Raw genomic sequence first — 22,473 nt, 5'->3', positions numbered from 1 at the left:
CCCCAACCTTTGCCTCATTCCCCTCTCCCTCCAACAACATTATTTTTCCTCCAGTTTCTATTGACTTGGCGCCTCCCCTAGTTCCCCAATCTGCCTTCTACTCCATCTAAATATCTCCAGGCCGCCGCCAACATTTTCTCCTATCGGTAGACTCCTTCCCCGTGCCTCTCTGAACGCTCAGAGCCACCATTCTCCAATGGCCGGGGCCTGGCCCCTAGGTAGGAGTATGGGTCACGTACCCCATTCGCATCTTGGCTCCGCTCTGACTGCCCCCACTGCCGGGTAGAGGTGGGCGAGAGGGAAGGCGGCCGAGGTGCATGCTCTTTTCGAGGGCCGACATCAAGGAAAGACTGCACGCACGTAGTCAAACAGTAGGCGAACCTTCGTCCCACGTTGAGTGTGGCCCAACCGGTCACGACTCGCTCCCCTAACGACGCCCAGTCGCCTTTGGACAGCACCCAGCTACCGGTAGCACCGCCTACCGCCCACCGGCTCTGCAAACTCCACCCACTCGCTTCAGCACTTCCACCGGAAGTGCGCAACAGCCCTCACACAAAGGAAGCTGGGTAACAGAGTCTGCGAACTCCGCAGACTCCCAACTGGAAACCCGACAACTTTCACCGGAAAGAGGAGCCGTCTTCAGGGCAATGCACCCTGGGCAATGGAGTCCTCAACGGGCGTATCCCTATGCGCTTGCGCAGCCGTAGGCGCCCCCAGCCAACCCCGCAGAGGTATTGTAGCAAAGCATCCTGGGTATTGTAGTCTATTGGCGGGAAGGCGTCTTGGCGCCTTCTCTTCGCACTGTTTTCCGGAGACTGTTAGAGGAAGAGTGGCTTTTTCCTGCCTCCCAGGCTGCGCAGCGGCGCCGGTTGCCGGGGAACGCAGGCGCCGTGGGGAGGGATGGCGGGAGGCGACTGCTTAGGTGCTGAAGATAGAGTTGTGCTGATGAAGAAGAGCTCGGGCTCATCATGAAGCAACGTAAAGGCCAAGGGCCTGGGGGCAGCCGTGGGCGCAAAAAAAGAGGTAACCCGAGCGATCAAAGATTGAGGAAAGCGTTAACAGGGGAGCAGGGTGTAAGGAATTTTAGGGGGAGACCCCCACCCCCGCTGGATAAACAAGAAAAGGGACGTAAGAAGGGAAATAGCCAGGGGACCGGAAGGTTAAAAGGAAGGGCAGTTGGCCCTCCAGAGAATAGAAAGGAATTAGGGGCTGGGGTAGGGGCCACAAAGTGGTGATTAATGAGATGAAGGTTACCGGTGGGATGACTGTAGAGGAGAAGAGCAAACAATAATAGGATTGGTTTTGATAACGAAGTGAAATGTATGTGTGCGAGTAGCTTTAGAGGTCCGCAGGGACAGGAAGAAACATAAATTGGCAAAGGGATGATATCATTTCTTGTGTGATTGTGGACAAGATTCACGTTTTATACATTACTGAATGACCAAGGATTAGTACAAAGCAGGAGTCGGTACATGTTTGTTGAATGAATGAAGCATGAAGGGCTGGCTATGAGCAGGAGTTGGGGAAAAAATAATTGTAGAGTATAGAGCGGGGAAGAGTGGGAAATGACAGGTGTGATAGGATTGAAGTGGGGGTAAGGGCATGAGGTTCTCCTGAAGGACCTGAGATCGTGAAAGAGTGTACAGCAGAGAGTCCTTATCAGGTTAACACCTCGAGGAGACACAGGCTTACCAAGTAGGGGATGTTAGCTGCAGTGAGAACAGTCAAACTGGGAACCGAGGGCAGATCAGGAAACTGGATATTGAATCTCTACAAGACTGCCTCGAAGGGAAAAAGGACAGTGGGTGAACCTGCCTTTTTGCATCGTAGGCAGTTTAGTGAGAAAAGAAGTATTGGTTTGGAGCAGTGATAGGACATTAGGCCATTGGGTTGAGGACTGAAGCTACAATCTGGGAATTACTCTTATCCAAGCTGTTTAAAGATTACTAAGGCAGTCTTGAGGTAGTGACTTTCCTGCCACGAAAGATAGGAGGATCTGAGACTGAAGCATACTAGTGCTCCCTGTGTCAAACCAGTTAAGCATGTTTGGTTGATAAGCGGAAAGTCAAAGTAGAAATAATATAGTATAGAACAGAATATACTTCTTTTGCTATACCATTTCCATAGTAGAAATATATACACAATCGTGTATAATTTTTATGTTGAAACTATCCGTAAGGATTATGGTGGGTCTTTTCTCCACTATGGAGGGCAGAGGGGATGTTTGCATTAGAAGTCCAAATAATTAGTCCTGATACATTCCATATATTTTCTTCTTTGAGGCATAACCACTCCTCAAAGAAAAGTCAAAGGAAAAAAAAGGTATACATAATGTATGAATGGTTTCTTAAATTTCCTCCAAGTCTTCTTGAAAATGTACTATGAATAGAAGATAATCAGGGTCATTAAAGGAAAATTTTATAGAAAGTCATGATTAATTGCTTTGTTTACACTTTAATGTCTTTATGAAATCCAATAAATACTAAAGCCAATAAATATATGGACCCAGCACTGTGTTAAAAATAGTGGCAGAATCTGAAGATTAGATAGTCTGTGTCCTCACTGACTGTGTGATCTTGGCAGGAAAGAAAAGTTACAGACAATTTAAGATGTTCTTCATTGAAATGCTGAGTTGTATGATATAGTCTAAATCGTTTGTGAGTGAAGGGAGTTGTTACTGCTTTATAGTTAGTGATTTAAAAAAAAAAAAAAGTTAAAGATTACATATCTTAAAAACCATAGATGTTGCAATAATTAAAACAACTGTACTTGTAAAAATTTCAACCATACTTAGAAAAATTTCAACTACTTCTGATATTTCTATTTTTCAAATAGTAACTCAATTAAAGAAAAGTTTATATTAGTGTGTCTTTGTTGGTATGTTCTTTACTTACAGTAACTCAAATCAAACCTTAAATACTAATTAGTTATCAGGGTGACTTACATGACCAGGTAGATTATTCTGTGGTCTGATTTGATAGTTACTTCTCATGTGTTAGAATAATGGGTAGGATAAACCTTTTTTCTAAATGATGATAAATTGCTGAACTTAAGACTAAAGTGTTTTGTTTGTTTTCATTCAAAAAGCGTATTATATGTTTTCTATATTTAGTCTAAATTTTGATTTCATTTTCTTGGATTCCTCTACAGGTTTAAGTGACATTTCTCCATCTACAAGCCTGCCACCTCTGGTTGAAGGCCAGCTACGCTGTTTTCTAAAACTTACTATTAATAGAGTCATATGGAAGATTGCAAAGCCTCCCACTTGTGTACTGGTCCGAGTGAGATGGTGGGGAGAAACATCAGATGGAACCCTCTTTTGTCCCAGGGATGCATTGCAGACTGAACCAAAAGCTGTGAGAACAACTACACGTTATGCTATTCGTTGTGGTCCAAAACAGTTTACCTCTTATCTAACAGGTATGTTATTGTTTTATCATTGCACCTGCAGACATAATACAAAGCATGTGGTTATATTGTCAGCAACAAGTGTTATTGTGTACCTAGCATATATGGGCATTCTTAATTATTGAAGAGTCAAAGAGTTTTTATAGTAGAGATTTTTCTTTGTAAATTTATTGAGTGTTACTGTGTGCCAGCAGTTTTGAAATGTATTACTTCTAATCCTTACAATAACCCTGAAAGATAGGTATTGTCTCTGTTTTATAGACAATGAAACAAGTTTGGAGAGATGAAATGAATACTTTCTGAGGTCACAAAGTTGATAAATGACTGAATTAGGATTTGAACCCACTTCTGTCTGTCACCAAAACTCATGCTCTTTTCACTACACCATGCTTTTTTAGGCAATAACTGTAGTCTCAACTCTGGGGTTTACGTTATACTCAAGGAAAGAGGATATAGATGTAAAATTTACCAATAGTACAAGCTAATACATACTAAATGCCAAACGAATGGTTTAGGGAGTTAGTATTACAGATGTTCAGAGATGGAAAGCATCCCTCTGTAGGGAACCAGAGGCCAAGATGTCTTCATTTTTGTACAAGGAAAGTATTCTGAGTGTACTATGTTATTTCTTCATTCAGGTCAAGCTTTCACATAAATACGTTTTGGGTGATGGGGTTACTTATCAAATCAATTCAGTTCAAGTCAATAAAATTCGAGCATTTATCATGTAAACATTGTTGGGCTCAGAATATTGGAGAGCCAGGGGTGAGTTAAAGATTAACTTGTCCTTGAGTAACTTACATTCCCTCGAGAAAAAATTTTTGAAACATCAACATGTAAAGAACAAATGCTGTAATTCAGTCATTCAAAAAATATATTTAGCACATGTTAGACATTGTTTAAGGCATTGTGGGGTTTACCAAAAATCCAAAAAATTAATCAGAATGATACAGAACTCTAACTTCACAAAAAGTTTAGTTATTAATAGTAGGTTAAATGCAATAAATGCGATTAAAAGATACTCATAAATAATCTTGGTACTGTAAACTTAAAACTGAAATCCTCAGGTAGTATTTTTATGTAATGTAACAAATGAGGAGTGATTAGAAATTTAATAAGAGACAAGGAATTTATTAACATGGTAATCAACAGGTCAGACTTTTATTTGAACATCTTATGGTATACTGGTGCATTGGATTTGGCATCCGAACATTTACATTGGTGTTACCAACTATGTGATTTTGGGAAAGTCTCTTCCCATTTCTGATTCCTGTTTCCCCATCTGTAAAATGGGATCATATAGTTGCCCTTCCATTTTCTAGGTATTTTCACAAAGAAGCAACCTGGTTGAACGGGTTGAAGTCTAGACAGTCTAGAGTTTGAACTCTGGTTTCAGGACTAGATTGTTAGGTGATGCTGAGAGGTTCCTTAGCATCTTGGGGCCACAGTTTCCTATTAGTTAATTGGGAAAAATGGCACTTATTTGTCAGGAATTATTGTAAATACTAAATGAAAAAAATGTTTGTAAAGTGATTGGTCTAGTAGCTGACACATTGTAGGTACAAGTCTTACAAAAATATTAAGACTCAGGCAGTGTGTACAGAGATTTAAGATGTATTCCCTGCCCAAAAGGAACTTAAAGATTAGTTGAAAACAAGACTGACATACATGAAACGGTAGTGAGCAATGCCAGACAGTGTCTGATTACTTGATACATATAGTAATATCATATGAATATTCTAGGAAGTTAATAAGGACTAATCTTATTAGGAAGTCAGAATCCTGCTTCTACTCTATGCTCTGGCTGTTTGACTTTGAGCAAACCGTTTCATCTTCTTGGGCCTTAATTTTCCCACCAGTAAATTGAAAGAGTTAAACATCAAATGTGCCAGCACCCAAATTTCATGATTCTAGTTAAGAAAGAAGGCCATGGAAAAGGTAGAATTTCAACAGGAGACACATGAGGTGAACCTTATAAGTGACAGTCCAACTGTAAACATGACATGGTTTTGTTGTTGTTGTTGTTGTTGTTTTGAAACAGAGTCTTGCTCTGGCCCAGGCTGGAGTGCAGTGGTGCACTCTTGTCTCACTGCAAGCTCCACCTCCCGGGTTCAGGCCATTCTCCTGCCTCAGCCTCCCGAGTAGCTGGGACTACAGGCTCCTGCCACCACACTCGGCTAATTTTTTGTTTTTTTAGTAGAGATGGTGTTTCACCGTGTTAGCCAGGATGGTCTCGATCTCCTGACCTCATGATCTGCTCGCCTTGGCCTCCCGAAATTCTGGGATTACAGGCGTAAGCCACCACACCTGGCTGACATGACATGTTTTTTAGAAAATGAAGCGATAAGAGACTGAATGTGGTGGCTCACGCCTGTAATCTCAACACTTTGGGAGGCTGAGGCAGGAAGATCACTTGAGGCCAAGAGTCCGAGACCAGCCTGGGCAAAACCCTGTTTCTACAAAAAAATTACATTCCACATGCATAGCAAAACCCTGTTTCTACAAAAAAAAATTTTTTTTTTAATTAGCTGGGCATGGTGGTGCACACCTGTAGGCCTAGCTACTTGGGAGGCTGAGGTGAGAGAAATCACTTGAGCCCAGGAAGTCAAGGCTGTGGTGAGCCATGTTCGTGCCACTATACTCCAGCCTGGGTGACAGAGTGAGACCGTGTTTCTAAAAAAGAAAGAAAACAACAGAAAATGAAGAGATAAGACATCAGTTTACAAAAGTGTGTGCTCTAACCAAAAACTTGGAAAAAGTGTGCTATTTCTTAACCTGTGTGGTAGATACTCGTGTTATTATTATTTTATTTACTCTTTTGTGTACATATTTAACTTAAAATAATATAAAATGCAAAAAGTAAAGTAATGAGTATGTTGTCACATATTAGCATGCACTATATTTTTTTCTCAAGCCGTTTTTATTACACTCAAGATATTAAGACAAGTATAAAATAACCTTGTAATTAGGATACTGTATGAGTCAAAAAAGGAGAAGTCACTACTGTATGAGGAGATTTCCAAATGAGTAAAATATATAGGCTGTACCAGTATTAACATTTGAAATGAAATGGGATTGCTCTTTTTTTCTAGGCTGGAGAGCGGTAGTAAGAACGATTATGTGAGTTCCTCAGATAAAAATAACAATTTAAAAAAGAAGGGGAAATGTATCGCATCTTACAGTTTTTGAAATACTTTCAAGTCTATCATCTTATTTGATGTTTAAAATCATTTTATTTATTTTGTTGTATCTATTTTATTTTATTTTTGAGAAAAGGTCTCTCTCCGTCAGCCAGGCTGGAGTGCAGTGATGCGAGCACAGTTCACTGTAGCCTCAACCTCCTGGGTTCAAGCAATCTTCCCACCTCAGCCTCCTGAGTAGCTGGGAATATAAGCAGATGCCATGACGTTCAGCTAATTTTTATATTTTTTGTGGAGATGAGGTCTCACTGTTGTTGCCCAGGCTGGTGTCAAACTTCTCTACTCAAGCAATCCTCCTGCCTTGGCTTCCCAAAGTGCTGGGATTACAGGCAAGCCACCATGCCTGACCACTTTCTTCATATCTATTTTACCTTATTCTAAACAGAAGTTAAGGCAACTGCAAAAACATGTTAAGTACAGATTTCTGTTTAATTAATGAGAAAACCTTTACATTTTAAATCTTCATAACTTTTTGTTTACAGAAAGTGAAAATACAATAGGAGAAATAAGATGAAGCCACTGCAGAGCACTAGAAAGCATGCTCTGAGGCCCTGTACATTTGCAGTGGGTATTATCCTGATTTTCTGAATGATGAATTTGAGGTTCAAAGAGTTAAAAGTGACTAACCCAAGGTTACCCTGGCACCAACCCTAAATTCAGGGAGGCACTTAACTCCAAAATTATTAATGCTTCTATTATATTATACTGCCTTAGAAAATAGAAGGATTATAGGATTCTGAGATATGCCTCATACTCTTACATCTTTCTTCCTTTACCCTTTGTTCTGTTGCAGAAAATAGCAGCCATGTAAATGTTTGGAGCATGGAACGACTAGAGTAGAAACTGAGAAAATTATGGCTGCACTACATGATTTTTACCTCTCTTTGATCGGATGGGATTCAGTTAGTTGGAATGTGAAAGACAAATGGGAGTAGGAATCGTGCTGAACAGTAGGGGTTCTAATTCCACAACAAATGAAGTATAAAGTTCAGAAGTCTATTAAGAATTAAGCTTTTTGTCCTAGAAGTGATGAATAGTGTAGTGGACTTATAATTAAGCGTAGTGGACTTATAATTGGATAGAAATGAGTTTTAGCCCAGTTCTGTCAATTTAAAGCTGTGTGAACTTAGGAATATACATGATGTTGCAGGGCCTCTTTTATCCCCAAATGAAGACAGAAACACCTGTGTCATAGGGTTGTTAAGAGAATTAACGAGATGTGGAAGGGCCTGGCTGTTAGTAAATACCCAATGAATAAATGTTAGTCCATTTCCCTTATTCTACATGTGTATACCATTTTATAGTCTACAAAGCACTTTTATATTTATTTTCTCATATGACTTTCAGATAACCCCATGAGTAGTGTATTAGTCCATTCTCATGCTGCTATAAAGACTTAGCTGAAACTGGGTAATTTGTAAAGGAAAGATGTTTAATTGACTCACAGTTCCACATGGCTAGGGAGGCCTCAGGAAACCTACAATCATGGCAGAAGGGGAAGCAAACAAGTCCTTCACATGGCAGCAGGAGAGAAAAATGAGTGCCCAGCAAAGCGGGAAGCCCCTTATAAAACCGTCAGAGCTCATGAGAACTAACCCACTATCATGAAAACAGGATGGGGAGAACCGCCCTTGTGATTCAGTTATCTCCCCCTGGTCTCCCATGACATGTGGGGATTATGGGAGTTACAATTCAAGATGAGATTTGGGTGGGGACACAGCCAAACCATATCAAGTTGTTACACAGGTACTATGATATGTCAAGTAATTTGCCTAAAGTCATTTAACAACCATTCAGCAACTACCATGTGGGAAGACACTGTACTAGTGTTCTGCTTGCAGTAACCCCAGTTCCTCACACAGCAGTGATGCAAATGTTATGAGCCTACTTTACAGACAATGATGGCTTATACAGAAATAGCTTGTGAATATTGCAGTCAGAACACAATCACGGGTCTTCTAATAATAATTCCTACATGCTTTTCACTACAGTATTGAACAAAGGGTGAAAATGAACCATTTTCTCAACTTTGGTTAAGAAAATACTCAGAAGTTAAACTGTTCTGAAATGATCTTAGATTCCATATGCATACATTATATTTCTTCTCCTCTGGGCATGAAGGTATTAGTCTTAAGTGACTAGTTAAAGACGATAGTCGAGAAGTTTATTTTCATTTTTCTTGGTTCCAAGTGCTCTCAATAGCTCAGTGCTCCAGATATAACCCAAGAGTATGCAATTAGATACTCCTGGGAGGCAGAGACCAACCCGTGCAGCTATGCAAGGGCAATCCTTTGTCCATTTCAGAACTAGAAATGATGAGAATGAAAACTGAGATTTGTTGCTCTGTGTGTCAAAACCAAAGCCTGAGTTCTCAGCAAATACATTTAACAATACTCTTTTAAGGGTATTTTTCTTATCAAATACTTGCTATGCTAAATATTTTTGTTCAGTTGATTTATTTTTTCCTCAGTGTGTGGTATTTGTCGTTCTTCTCTAAATCTTTATTGTTCTTTTGATCTTGGGTTCATACTCCTCTATGCCCAGAATGGTATGATAAGTGATTATTTGAAATTAAAATAATTTAAGTTAAATTACTTTGCCCAGATAGTTAATTGTTATCTCTGTTGTAGTTTTAAAATTAGTTGTATTTTCTATCAGTTGTATCACTTTTTTTATTAGGAAATACATGCACATGGTAAAACATTTTAAAGGTATGAAAGGTTACCAGTCTCTTGTGTGTCTTTACACAAGAATATATTTACTTATAAAATATATTCTATACTAATAAAAGCTTCTTTGCATAATTCCTTTTATTTACACAAATTATATATAGAGAGAGTTAGCACTTTTTTTCTACTTAGCAATTCATCTTGGATGTTGTTCCGTATCAGTATAGATAGAGCTACTTATATTCTTTTTATTACTTTATTTTTCACCATTTTGCTGTTGTAAAAAAAAATGCAGCTTATTTAATATTCTGGTACATAGATCAATTTACAGTTTGTAAAATAAAGTTTAAGGAGTAGGCTTGCCTTGGTGGCTCATACTTGTAATCCCAGCACTTTGGGAGGCCAAGGTCAGAGGGATCACTTGAGGCCAGGAGTTTGAGATCAGCCTGGGCAACACAGTGAGACCTTGTCTCTATAAAAATAAAAAAAATTACCCAGTATGGTGGTGTGTGCCTCTAGTCTCAGCTACTTGTGAGACTAGGACAGGAGGATCACTTGAGTCCAGGAGTTCGAGGTTGCAGTGAACTATGATTGTGCCAGTATACTCCAGCCTGGGTGACAGAGGGACCCTGTCTCAAGAAAAAAAAAAAAAAAAACAGAGTAGAATTTCATGGAAAAAGGATATGTGCTTTTCTACTTTTTTATGTTATTACTAAATTGCTTTCTGGTTAGCCATCCTATTAGCAACATATTAAAGTACCTAATTTCCCTCACTTTCACCAATGCAATGGTGTTACCCAACATAAAATATTTTTTTCAAGTTAAAAAGCTTTTCTGCATATACCCGTCTACGCACTTCTTAAAAAAGAAAATAGGCCGGGCGCGGTGGCTCAAGCCTGTAATCCCTGCACTTTGGGAGGCCGAGACGGGCGGATCACGAGGTCAGGAGATCGAGACCATCCTGGCTAACATGGTGAAACCCCGTCTCTACTAAAAAAATACAAAAAACTAGCCGGGCGCGGTGGCGGGCGCCTGTAGTTCCGGCTACTCGGGAGGCTGAGGCAGGAGAATGGCGTGAACCCGGGAGGCGGAGCTTGCAGTGAGCCGAGATCTGGCCACTGCACTCCAGCCTGGGCGACAGAGCGAGACTCCGTCTCAAAAAAAAAAAAAAAAAAAAAAGAAAAGAAAAATAAATGAAAAATATCCGTGTTGTAATTGTTTCTGATTAGATATGGCTGTGCTGGTGTTGGAAGTAATCACCAAACTTGACCATCTTCCAATTGGTAGAGTTCAGATCAATGGACTAGCTCAACTTTCTCCAACCCATCAAATCAATGGATTTTTTACCATTGTTTCATCAACATCTAAGAAACTTGGAGAACTCCAGGTAAAAATATATTTTAATTATTTGCTGCATAGAATAAACTTTTTGGGCAGAAATAGTTGAGTCTGTTTGTAGAATGGATAGGTCCATGGCTCCTGTATATCATGCTAGTTTCCACCTCATGCCTTTGCTCATGTTTTTACCCAGTAGACCTACTTTTGTTTCCCACTTATCCAAATCCTCTTAGTGCCTTAGTGCCATCTCAAGTTCCGAGAGACCTTCACACCTCCTACTGCATTCATTCTTCTTGTGCTCTTTTTTACATTCATAAAAGCATTAATTATATAATCCTTGTTCAGTTATAATTCTACATAGTTTCCAAAATTGTTTATTAGTAGGCTCTCTTTAATTCCTCTTACTTTTAGTTTCTAGATTCCCTGAGAGGCAAGCCTTTGTTTTCTGCTTTCTTTGTTTTTCCCATAGCTCATAATATAGTACCAAAAATAATTGCTTGTTTGACTCATGTAAGTGGTATCTTTGATGTATTCATTTATTGATTCAGCTTACTTTGTAAATTTTATTTCTAATTAACACATAATGCACATATTTTTAGAGTACAGTGTGATGTTTAGATACATGTATACATTGTGTAAGGATCAAATCAGGGTAATTAGCATATCCATCATCTCAAACTTGTATTTTTGTGTGTGTGGTGAGTCCTCTCTTCTGGCTATTTTGAAATATACAATTCATGTATACTGTATTCTGTTAACTGTATTCACCCAACTGTACAATAGAACACCAGAATTTATTCCTCCTGTCTGTACCATAGTACCCATTGACCAACCTCTCCCCATCCTCCCTCCCTGCTACCTTCCCTAATCTTTGTTAACCACTATTCTGCTCTGCTTGTATGAGATCTACTTTCTTTAGATTCTATATGAGTGAGATCATGCAGTATAATATTTGTCCTTCTGTGCCTGGCTTATTTCATTTAACATAATGTCCTCCAGGTTCATCCATGTTATCACAATTGGCAGGATTTCATTCTTTTTTATTGTAAATAGTATTCCATTGTGTATATATACATTTTTTAAAATCTATTGATTTGTTGATGAGTGCTTAGGTTGATTCCACATCTTGGCTATTGTGAATAGTGCTGTGATAAACAGAGTATCAGTATCTCATTGACATACTGATTTTATTTCCTTTGAATATACAGTCATGCATTACTACTAATGATGGGGATGTATTTTGAGAAATGTGTCCTCAGGCAATTTCATCCTTGTGCAAACATCATAGAGTGTAATGACACAAGCCTAAATAGTATAGCCTACTATACACCTAGGCTTAGGGTATAGCCTATTGCTTCTAGGCTACAAACCTATATAGCATGTTACTCTACTGAATACTGTTGTAACACAATGAAGACGATTATAACACAATGGTAAGAATTTGCATATCTAAGTGTATCTAAACATAGAAAAAGTACATAAAAATAACAGTGTAAAAGTTAAAAGATAGCAGTATAAAAGATGAAATAACAGTATAAAAGATAAAAGATATATACCTATATAGAGCAGTTATGGATAGAGCTTACAGGACTAGAAGTTGCTCTGGGTGAGGCAGTGAGTAAGTGGTGAGTGAATGTGAAGGCCTAGGACATTACCATATACTACTGTAGACTTTATAAACACTGTACACTTAGAAGACTACACTAAATTTATAAAACAATGTTGTTCTTTAATAATAAATTAACCTTAGCTTACTTTAACTTTTTTTACTTTATAAACTTTTAATTTTTTTTTAACTTTTTGAATCTTTTGTAATAACACTTAAAACACAAACACATTTTACAGGTATGCAAAAATATTTTTTGTATCCCTATTCTATAAGCTTTTTTCTATTTTCAAATGTTTTTAACTTTTTAAACATTTTTGTTAAAAACTGAGACACAAACACACACATTAACCTAAGCCTACACGGGGTCAGGATCATCACTATCACTGTCTTCCACCTCCACATCTTGTCCCACTGGAAGGTCTTAGGGTCAGTCACACACATGGAGCTGTCATCTCCTATGATAACAGTGCCTTCTGGAATACCTCCTGAGGACCTGCCTGAGGCTGTTGTACAGTTAACTTTGTTTTAATAAGTAGAAAGACTACACTCTAAAATAAAAAGAAAAAGTATAATATAGTAAATTGTAAACCAGTAACATAGTTGTTTATTATCATTTTCAAGTATTATGTATCATACATAATTGTATGTGCTATACTGGCAGTGCAGGTTTGTTTCCATCAGCATCACCACAAACATAGAATAATGCATTGCACTACCACATTACAACACTACAGACACTAGGCGATAGGAGTTTTTCAACCTTATTATAATCTTATGGGACCACTGTTGTATATGCGGTCTGTCATTGATGGAAATGTTGTTACCTGGTGCATGACTATATAACAAGTAGTGAGATTGCTGGATCATATGGTAGTTCTACTTTTAATTTTTGTGAAGAACCTCCATACTATTGACCATAATGATTGTACTAATTTACATTCCCACCAACAATACATGAGTATCCCTTTCTCCACGTCCTCACCATCATTCGTTACTTTCTGTCTTTTTTGATAGTAGCTATTCTAACTGGAGTGAGATGATATCTCATTGTCGTTTTGATTGGCCTTTCCATAATCATAGTGATGTTGAGCCTTTTTTCTTTTTTCTTTTCTTTTTTTTTTTTGAGATGAAGTTTTGCTCTTGTTGTCCAGGTTGGAGTGCAATGGCGCCATCACGGCTCACCGCAACCTCCACCTCCCGGGTTCAAGTGATTCTCCTGCCTCAGCCTCCTGAATAGCTAGGATTACAGGCACATACCAACACGCCTGGCTAATTTTGTATTTTTAGTAGAGGCACGGTTTCACCATGTTGGCTAGGCTGGTCTTGAACTCCTGACCTTTGGCCTTCCAAAGTGCTGGGATTGTAGACGTGAGCCACCACGCCCAGCCCTGTTGAGCATTTTTTCATATGCCTATTGACCATTCGTATGTCTTCTTTTGAGAAATGTCTATTCAAGTTTTCTGTTCATTATTTAATCAGAAAAAAAAATGTTTTGTTGCTGTTAAATTGTTAGAGTTTCTTATATATTCTGGATATTAACACTTGTCAGATGCCAAGTTTGCAAATATTTTCTCCCACTCAGTGGGTTGTCCCTTTGCTGTGTTGATTGTTTCCTTTGTTGTGCAGAGCTTTTTAGTTTGATGTACTCCCATTTGTCTGTTTTTGCTTTTGTTGCTTGTGCTTTTGAGGTCTTACCCAAAAAATCCTTGCCTGGACCAATGTCATGAGGCATTTCCCCTGTTTTCTTCTAGTCATTTTATAGTCCTAGATCTTACATTTAAGTCTACTCCATTTTTAACCTTTTTTGGGGGGGTATGATGAGAGGAGTCTAGTCTTATTCTCTTGCATGTGGGTATTTAGTTTTCCAGCACTATTTATTGAAGAAATCAACTTACGTTTTTTTCATACACTGTTACATGCCATAACTTAGGATATACAGAGATAAAAGATGGCCATTTCATTTAATTTTCCAGAACCCTGTGTGATACATATTATGTGATAGATATGCATGAGATACTGGGAAAGAACATAGAATGGTCCCTCTTCTGTGGGGGACTCATTGGGAGCACTTTCTAGAAAATTCTGAATATTCAAACCCCGTAGAAATTCCAGGGGTTATACCTTGTCAATTGTATTCTAAAATGTGTAGAGAAAATGAAATACTAAATAAGAAAATAGCCTAAAAAAGATAAGGAAAGAACATCTAACATTACCAAATGTAAGCATTTATTAATATTATAAAATCATAAGCATATAATTTTGTCAGTGGAACAGATTCCAGAAATAGATTCGTCTAACTGAAAAAAAAATTAACATTTATTGTATTTATCCTATTCTCATTTATAATATATTAAATGTTAAAATAGTGACACTTTATATTGATGACTTAATGGTGAAGTGAGTCTGGTTTAGTCATGCTTTTCTGTTGATGATATAAATTTGCATCAGGACTGCCAAACAGTTTGACATTGTGTTTCAAAAGTCACATGAATTATTGTATATCATTTACCTCAGTAATTCCACCCCTGGGAATTTACCTTAAGTAAATACTATGAAAAGAGAAGGAAGTTATATGCTTCAGTCTAGTAATGGAAATACATTTTTAATATTGGGAAAATGAAAACAATTTATTCAACAATATTAAAATTATAGTCTATTTGTGGAACCTTTTATATCCATAGAAGATAAAATTACATAGTTATGATTGTGTACCAGCTGGAAAAATGATTTTGGATTGATGACAAAGGGAAATTCAAATTTACATATGTGCATATGATCGATGACTAGGGGAAAAATGAAATCGGGAGTAGTACAGGGTTTTGGTAAGGTGGGTTTTCTTTGGGGTTTTTTTGAGACAGATTTAATAGTAGTGATGATTGTAAAAACCACTGAATTGTATACTTTAAATGGGTGAATTGGCTGGGTGTGGTGGCTCACAGCTCTAATTCCAGCACTTTGGGAAGCTAACACAGACAGAAGCTGTTACCCAAGCTGTAGTGCGGTCGCACTATCTCCGCTCACTGCAATCTCCGCCTTCTGGATTCAAGCAAGTCTGCCACCACAGCCTCTCAAGTAGCTGGGACTACAGGCACATACCACCATGCCTGGCTAATTTTTGTATTTTTTGGTAGAGACGGGGTTTCGTCCTGTTGGCCAGGCTGGTCTCGAACTCTTGACTTCAAGTGATCTGCCTGCCTTGGCCTTCCAAAGTGCTGGAATTGTAGGCATGAGCCACTGTGCCCGGCCACTAAGTAAGGTTTTATATTTTTCTTTTTCTTTCTTCCTTTTAAGAGAAGGGATCTCACTGTTTCCCAGGCTAGATTCAAGCTTTTGGGCTTAAGCGGTTCTCCTGCCTCAGCCTCCTGAGTAGCTGGGACTATAGGTGTGCTCCATAGCACCTAGTTTTTTTAAAAAAATTAAGATATCATCCACATACTGTAAAATTTACCTTTTTTTTTTTTTTTTTTTTTTGAGACAGGGTCTTACTCTGTGCCCAGGCTGGAGTACAGTGATGCAATCTTGACTGACTCTGCCTCGACCTCCTGGGCTCCAGCGATCCTCCTATCTCAGCCTCCCTAGTAGTTGGGACTACAGGCACACACCACCACCCCAGCTAAGTTTTTGTTGTTTTTTGTTTGTTTGTTTTTTGAGATGGAGTCTTGCTCCGTCACCAGGCTGGAGTGCAGTGGCACGATCTCAGCTCACTGCAACCTCCACCTCCTGGGTTCAAGTGATTCTCCTGCCTCAACCTCCTAAGTAGTTGGGACTATAGGCGTGCGCCACCATGCCCAGCTAATTTTTTGTATTTTAGTAGAGACAGGGTTTCACTATGTTGGCCAGGATGGTCTCGATCTCCTGACCTCGTGATCTGCCCACCTTGGCCTCCCAAAGTGCTGAGATTACAGGCGTGAGCCACCGCACCTGGCCAGTTTTTTTATTTTTTGTAGAGACAGGGTTTTGCTACGTTGTCCAGGCTGGTCTGGAACTCCTGAGCTCCAGTAGTCACCTTCCCAAAGTTCTGTCCGTGTCAGCTTCCCAAAGTGCTGGAATTAGAGCTGTGAGCCACCACACCCAGCCAATTCACCCATTTAAAGTATACAATTCAGTGGCTTTTACAATCATCACTACTATTAAATCTAGAACATTTTATCACCCCAAAAGGAAACACTGTACCCAATACAGCCACTCCTTGTTTCTCTCTTCCCCCTCCCTTGACGACGACTAACCTGTTTTCTGTCTCTATGTATTTGCCTGTTCCAGACATTTTATACAAATGGAATAATATCTATGGCCTTTTGCGATTGGCTTTTTTCATTTAACGTAATGTTTCTAAGTTTCATCCATGTTATAGCATGTATCAAAAGTGCATTCCTTTTTGTGGATGAATAATACTTGACAATATGGATATATCCCATTCTAAAATTGATAGACATTTGGATTGTTTTGACTTTTTGACTATTATTAATAATGTTGCTATTAGCATTCATATATAAGTTCTTTTGTGAACATATGCTTTCAGTTCTCTTGGATATATGCCTGAAAGTGGAATTGCTGGGCCATATGGTAACTCTGTTTTTAACTTTTTAAGGAACTGCCAGACTATCTCCCAGAATGCCTGCACAATTTTTTGTTCAATTTAAATGTCAATTCATACAACAATATTTGTGTATTTTTTTATTTGCAGTCATTGGGTTTGTTGAAGAATTGTTTTTAATAGAGTAGTGGAGAATTTTGTCAAATTTTGAATGACTGAGGAGTACAGAAATAAGTCGTGGTTACAGTGAAGAAACAGAAGCTATAATTAAAGATTTGTTTCCTCTCTTGTTCCATTATCTTGGAGCCTATGGAGGCCTGCCAGGAACAGGCCTTAAAGGCAAATATGTCTAGAAGGCTGTTGTCAAAGACCATTTTTGCTGGCTATAAGCAGGGTCTCTGGAACCAATAGGAACCCCAGCTCTTCTTAAAATTGAAGGTGTTTATGCTTCACCAGCCTTCTAAGTTTTTGATCACTCTTTTACATTTTTGCCATTCTAATGAGTATGTACTAATACCTAATTGAGATTTTCATTTGTGTTTCCTGATGACTAACGTGTTGATTATTTTTTCATGGGCTTTTTGGCTATTCTTTTATCTTCTTCAGGAGTTCACAGACTGCAAACCCCAAGCCAAATCTGGCTCATCACCTATATTTGTAAATAGTTTTATTAGGACACAGCCACACCCATTCATTTATATATGGTCTATGTGGCTTTTATGCCTAACAGCAGAGTTAAGTAATGAGACCATATGGCATGCAAAGCCTAATATATTACCTCTTTGGCCTGTTCATAGGAAAATGTATCAATCCCTGATACTTCCTGTGGATTGTTTGTTCAAGGTTTTTGCCCATTTAAAAAATAAGTTTATCTTTTTTAGTTTTGAGAACTTTTTTAACATTAGGCCTATAAGTATGTATGTATGTATATATTTATATTCACAGCCTTTGGCTTCTCTTTTTCTTTTCTTTTTTAATAAGTAGAGACTTTATTTGGGCCCAACTTGAGGACTGCAACTCAGAAGCATAAATGCAAGTTGCCCTGAATATATACTTCCTTTGTTTTCTTTTGTTCTTCCTTTATTTTCGTGATTGTGTCTTTTGAAGAACAGAAGTTTTTCTTTCCATGAAATCAGGTTTATCGATCTTACTTTTTTTTTTTTTTTGAGGCAAAGTCTCACTCTTTTCCCCAGACTGGAGTGAACTGGCACTATCTCGGCTCACTGCAACCTCTGCCCTCCAGGTTCAAGCAATTCTCCTGCTTCAGCCTGCCTAGTAGCTGGGATTACAGGAGCCCACCACCATGCCCAGCTAATTTTTTCATTTTTAGTAGAGATGGGGTTTCACGATGTTGGCCAGGCTGGTCTGGAACTCCTGACCTCAGGTGATCCACCCACCTTGGCCTCCAAAAGTGCTAGGATTACAGGTGTGAGCCACCATGCCCAGCCATCGATCTTACCTTTTATAGTTTATGTTTTTTGTAAACTTAGGCCTACCTAAGAAATCTTCCCCTGATTAAGGGAAGGTTGCAAAGATTTTCTCCACTGTTTTCCCCTAAGATTTTTATAGTTTTGGCTTTTACTTTTAGGTATAATTCATGTCTGATTAATTTTTGGGTATACCTGTAATATGAAATAAGGTCAGGATTTATTTTTTTTTATAATTGTATCTGCTTGTTCTGTCACTACTTATTGAAAAAATTGTCTTTTCCCACCCCATTAAATTTTGTTTGAATATGATCAATTGATTATATATGTATGAGTCTATTTCTGGACTCTATTCTGTTGCATTGATCTGTATTTCTTTTTGTTTTTAATGGAATCCTTGTTGCAGGTTAGTATTTCTGTCCTTAGGATAGTAACACTGTATTACTGCAGCTTTATTGTAAACCTTGAAATAAGATCCTCTGAGCCATCTCATTTTGTTCTTTTTGAAAATATTTGTCTATTTTAAGTTCTTTGCATTTCCTTATAAATATTAGAATCAGCTTGTTAATTTCCACAAAAAATGTCTGCTGGGATTTTTGTTGATACTGTAGAATATACAGATAAAATTAAGAGAATTAAGTTCTTAGCAATATTGAGTCTTCCATGAACATGGTATATTTCTCCATTTGTTTAGCTCTTTAATGTTTTTCTACAATCTTTTATACCTAGCATCATGCAGGCTTGCATATATTTTGATTTATCCCAAAGTATTTATGCTTTTTGTTGATTCTTGAGAATTTTCTGTATAGACAATGATGTCATCTGTGGATAAAGACAGGTTTATTTCTTTTCTAATCTATATGCCTTTTATTTCTATTTTCTTGCCTTATCACACTAAGATCTCCAGTATAATGTTGAATAGAAAACATATTCTTCCCTCCTTCTTCCTTTTCATAGGAAAACATTTGGTCTTTCACTTGTTTTTGTCTGTTTGTTTTCCTTTGCTTTGTTTTTAAGAGACCAAGTCTCACTCTGTTACCCAGGCTGGCATGATCATAGCTCATTGCAATTTGAAACTTCTGGACTCAAGCAGTCCTCCTGCTTCAGCCTTCTGAGTAACTAAGACTACAGATGCACACTGTTTTTTAAAGTTTTTTTGTAGAGACAGGGTTTTGCTATGTTGGTGGGCTGGTCTCAAACTCCTGGCCACAAGCAATCCTCCTTCCTCAGCCTCTCAAAGTGCTGGAATTACAGGAGAGTCATCATGTCTGGTATCTTTCACTATTAAATGTGATGTTAGATATAGGTTTTTCATATTTGTCCTTTATCAATTAGAAAAGTACCAAGTTTTAACAACACTTTTCCCAAATTTTCTGAGAGATTTCATCGTGGGTATTGAACTTTATCAAATGTTTTTCCTGTATGTGTTAGGATAGTCATTTGGATTTTTTTCTTTTGGTCTGTTAGTATGACCTATTTTATTGATTCATATCTAAAAACAAAACCAGACTATCAGTCTTATGATGAACACTATGGAGTCATGTGGTATTAGCCATTTTATATATTATTGTGATTTAATGTTTCAGTGAGGATGAAATGAAACATTACATTTTTGTTCAGGAGGGATATTAATCTGTAGTATTGTTTTGTTGCATTGTCTTTTATGTAGATGTGAGGGTAATGCTGGCATAAAATGATTTTATAAGAGTTGCTCCTCTGTTTATTGGAAGAGTTAACGTAGAATTGATTAAATGTCTAGTAGAGTTTACCAGTGGAGTTAACTGGTTTCTGGATTTTTCCTTATAGGGAAGGTTTCTAACTACCACTTTAATTTCTATAGTAGATTCAGGGCTTATGTAGGTAATCTTTCTTTTTGAGTGAGCTTTGGTAGTTTGATTTTCAAATAACTCATCCATTTCATTGAAGTTGTTGAATTTATTGGTACAGAGTTGTTTATAACATCCCTTTTCTGTCTTTAAACGTCTAAAGCAATTGTGATTATATCTCCTCTTTCATGCCTAATATTAGTAATTTGTTTTCTCATTTTTTTTCTGGATCAGCCTGGATAGAAGTTTAACAATTTTATTAATCTTTTCAAGGCGCCAGCATGTGATTTCATGAGACTTCAAAGCATCTCAGACTGCTTGACATTTTTCTACCAGTGACTGAGTTTGGTTTTTTCCAGTCTTTTCATCCTCTGTGTATTTCATTTTATAGTTTCTATCACTCTATATTCAAATTCATTAATCATCTTGTACGGTATCTAACCTGCTTCTAACCCCATCAGTCGTAATTTCATTTCAAATATGTTCATCTCTAAAAGCTACATTTCCTTTTTTAATGTACATTTTCTTTTTTCTTTGCAGTCACATTTTCTTTTATATCCTTAAGCATTAGGAGCATCTATATGATAGCGGTTTTAAGGTCCCATCAATTTTATCACCTATCATTTGGGGTCTGTTTCTATTGATTAATTGTTCTGTGGTTTTAGGGCATGTTTTCCTACTTCTGTTAAATTTTTATTGAATACTGAACGTTGTAAATTTTATATATTGTGCACTTGGTTTTTTTCCCTCTTTAATGAGTGTTGTCAGCCAGGTGTGGCGGCTCATGCCTGTAATTCTAGCAGTTTGGGAGGCCGAGGCAGTTGGATCGCTTGAGGCCAGGAGTTTGAGACCAGCCTGGACAACACAACAAAACTCCATCTCTACTAAAAAAGCAAAAATTAGCTGAACATGGTGGCACGTGCCTGTAATCCCAGCTACTAGGGAGGCTGAGAAGGCTGAGGCAGGAGTATCACCAACCTGGGAGGCAGAGGTTGCAGTGAGCCAAGATCATGCCACTGCACTCCAGCCTGGGTGATGGAGTGAGACCCTGTCTCAAAAAATAAATAAATAAATAAATACATAAATAGTGTTGGACGCAATTCAGGAATTCAGGAAGACTTCTCAGTACTAAATACATGAGTTGCCAGATTGAAAAAGCCTCCTGTGGGCCAGGCGCTGTGGCTAATGCCTGTAATCCCAGCACTTTGGGAGGCCAAGACAGGCGGATCAGCAGGTCAGGACTTCGAGACCAGCCTGCCCAACATAGTAAAACCCCGTCTCTACTAAAAATACAAAACTTAGCTGGGAATGATGGTGGGCACCTGTAATCTCAGCTACTCAGGAGTCTAAGGCAGGAGAATCGCTTGAACCCGGGAGGTGGAGGTTGCAGTGAGTAGAGATTGCGCCATTGCACTACTCCAGCCTGGGTGACAGAGTGAGACTCCATCTCAAAAAAAAAAGAAAGAAAGAAAGAAAAAGTCTCCTGTGGAATTCGTTTGGATCCTGATTCATAGAAACCAACTGTAAAAAATCTGAAACAATCAGGGAAATTAGAATGTTGACTCAATTTTTGATAATTTTGAAGAATTGTTATTAATTTTTAAAATGTGATAATGGTATGGTGTTTATTTTTGTTAATGAGCCCTATATTATTAAAACTATATTTACAGAAATGGTATGATATCTGGAACTTGGTTCACAATAATCCAGTAACAAAGCAGGGCTTGGAGAAGGTATAAATGAAACATGATTAGCCAGATGTGGATAATTGTTGAACTGGATAATAAGTACCTGTAGTCATTATTTATTTTTTTCTAATTTTGTATTTGTTTAAAATTTTTCATAGTAAAAAGCTTAGAAATTTGTTTTCGTTATTGGGTTTTTTTGTTTTGTTTTTTTTGAGACAGAGCCTTACTCTGTAGCCCAGGCTGGAGTGCAGTGGTATGATCTCAGCTCACTGCAACCTCTGCTTCCCGGGTTCAAGTGATTCTCCTGCCTCAGCCTCCCAAATAGCTGGGATTAGAGGCATGTACCACCACATCCAGCTAATTTTTTTTTTTTTTTTTTTTTTTTTAAGTAGAGACAGGGTTTCACTATGTTGGCCAGGCTGGTTTCAAACTCCTGGCTTGAAGTGATCCACCTGCCTCACCTCCCAAAGTGCTAGGATTACAGGCATGAGCCACCGCACCCATCCACAGAAACATTTTTCTTGATATCAATTTTTTTTTTTTTTTTTACAAAAGTGACCATTAAGTACAACATAGTGGGTGAAAGCTGACTTTCAGCAAGTAATATCATTGTGACATTTTAGAACATTGAAAACAAAAACAAGATTCTATAAACTTCCAGATAACACGAGAGACAGTCACACACAAAGAATTAAGGAGTAGAGTGGCTTCAGACTTCTCAAGAGCAACATTAGGGTCCAGAAGACAATTCAATAATGCCTCTAGAATGTTGAA

General features: G+C 38.1%; 2 protein-coding genes across 4 annotated transcripts in view; one reads left to right on the top strand and one right to left on the bottom strand.

The window, feature by feature from the left end:
* PPME1 (protein phosphatase methylesterase 1) overlaps positions 1–699 on the bottom strand; it is an 84,076-nt gene extending 83,377 nt beyond the window's left edge. For both annotated transcript variants that reach the window (XM_025358294.1, XM_025358295.1), the window contains exon 1: positions 240–699. In XM_025358294.1, coding sequence (XP_025214079.1) covers positions 240–340 — 101 coding nt within the window. In that variant the 5' untranslated portion in view covers positions 341–699. The remainder of the gene's footprint in view (positions 1–239) is intronic.
* A 42-nt stretch (positions 700–741) lies between these two features.
* Positions 742–22,473, top strand: part of C2CD3 (C2 calcium dependent domain containing 3) — a 155,454-nt gene continuing 133,722 nt past the window's right edge. For both annotated transcript variants that reach the window (XM_025358290.1, XM_025358291.1), the window contains exons 1-3: positions 742–1,023; positions 3,151–3,420; positions 10,507–10,664. In XM_025358290.1, coding sequence (XP_025214075.1) covers positions 969–1,023; positions 3,151–3,420; positions 10,507–10,664 — 483 coding nt within the window. In that variant the 5' untranslated portion in view covers positions 742–968. The remainder of the gene's footprint in view (positions 1,024–3,150; positions 3,421–10,506; positions 10,665–22,473) is intronic.

This window comes from Theropithecus gelada, chromosome 14 (genome assembly GCF_003255815.1).
Source record: "Theropithecus gelada isolate Dixy chromosome 14, Tgel_1.0, whole genome shotgun sequence".
Classification (NCBI taxonomy): domain Eukaryota; kingdom Metazoa; phylum Chordata; class Mammalia; order Primates; family Cercopithecidae; genus Theropithecus; species Theropithecus gelada.
Note: the sequence above shows the minus strand (reverse complement) of the source record. Positions and strands in the feature narration are given on the sequence as shown.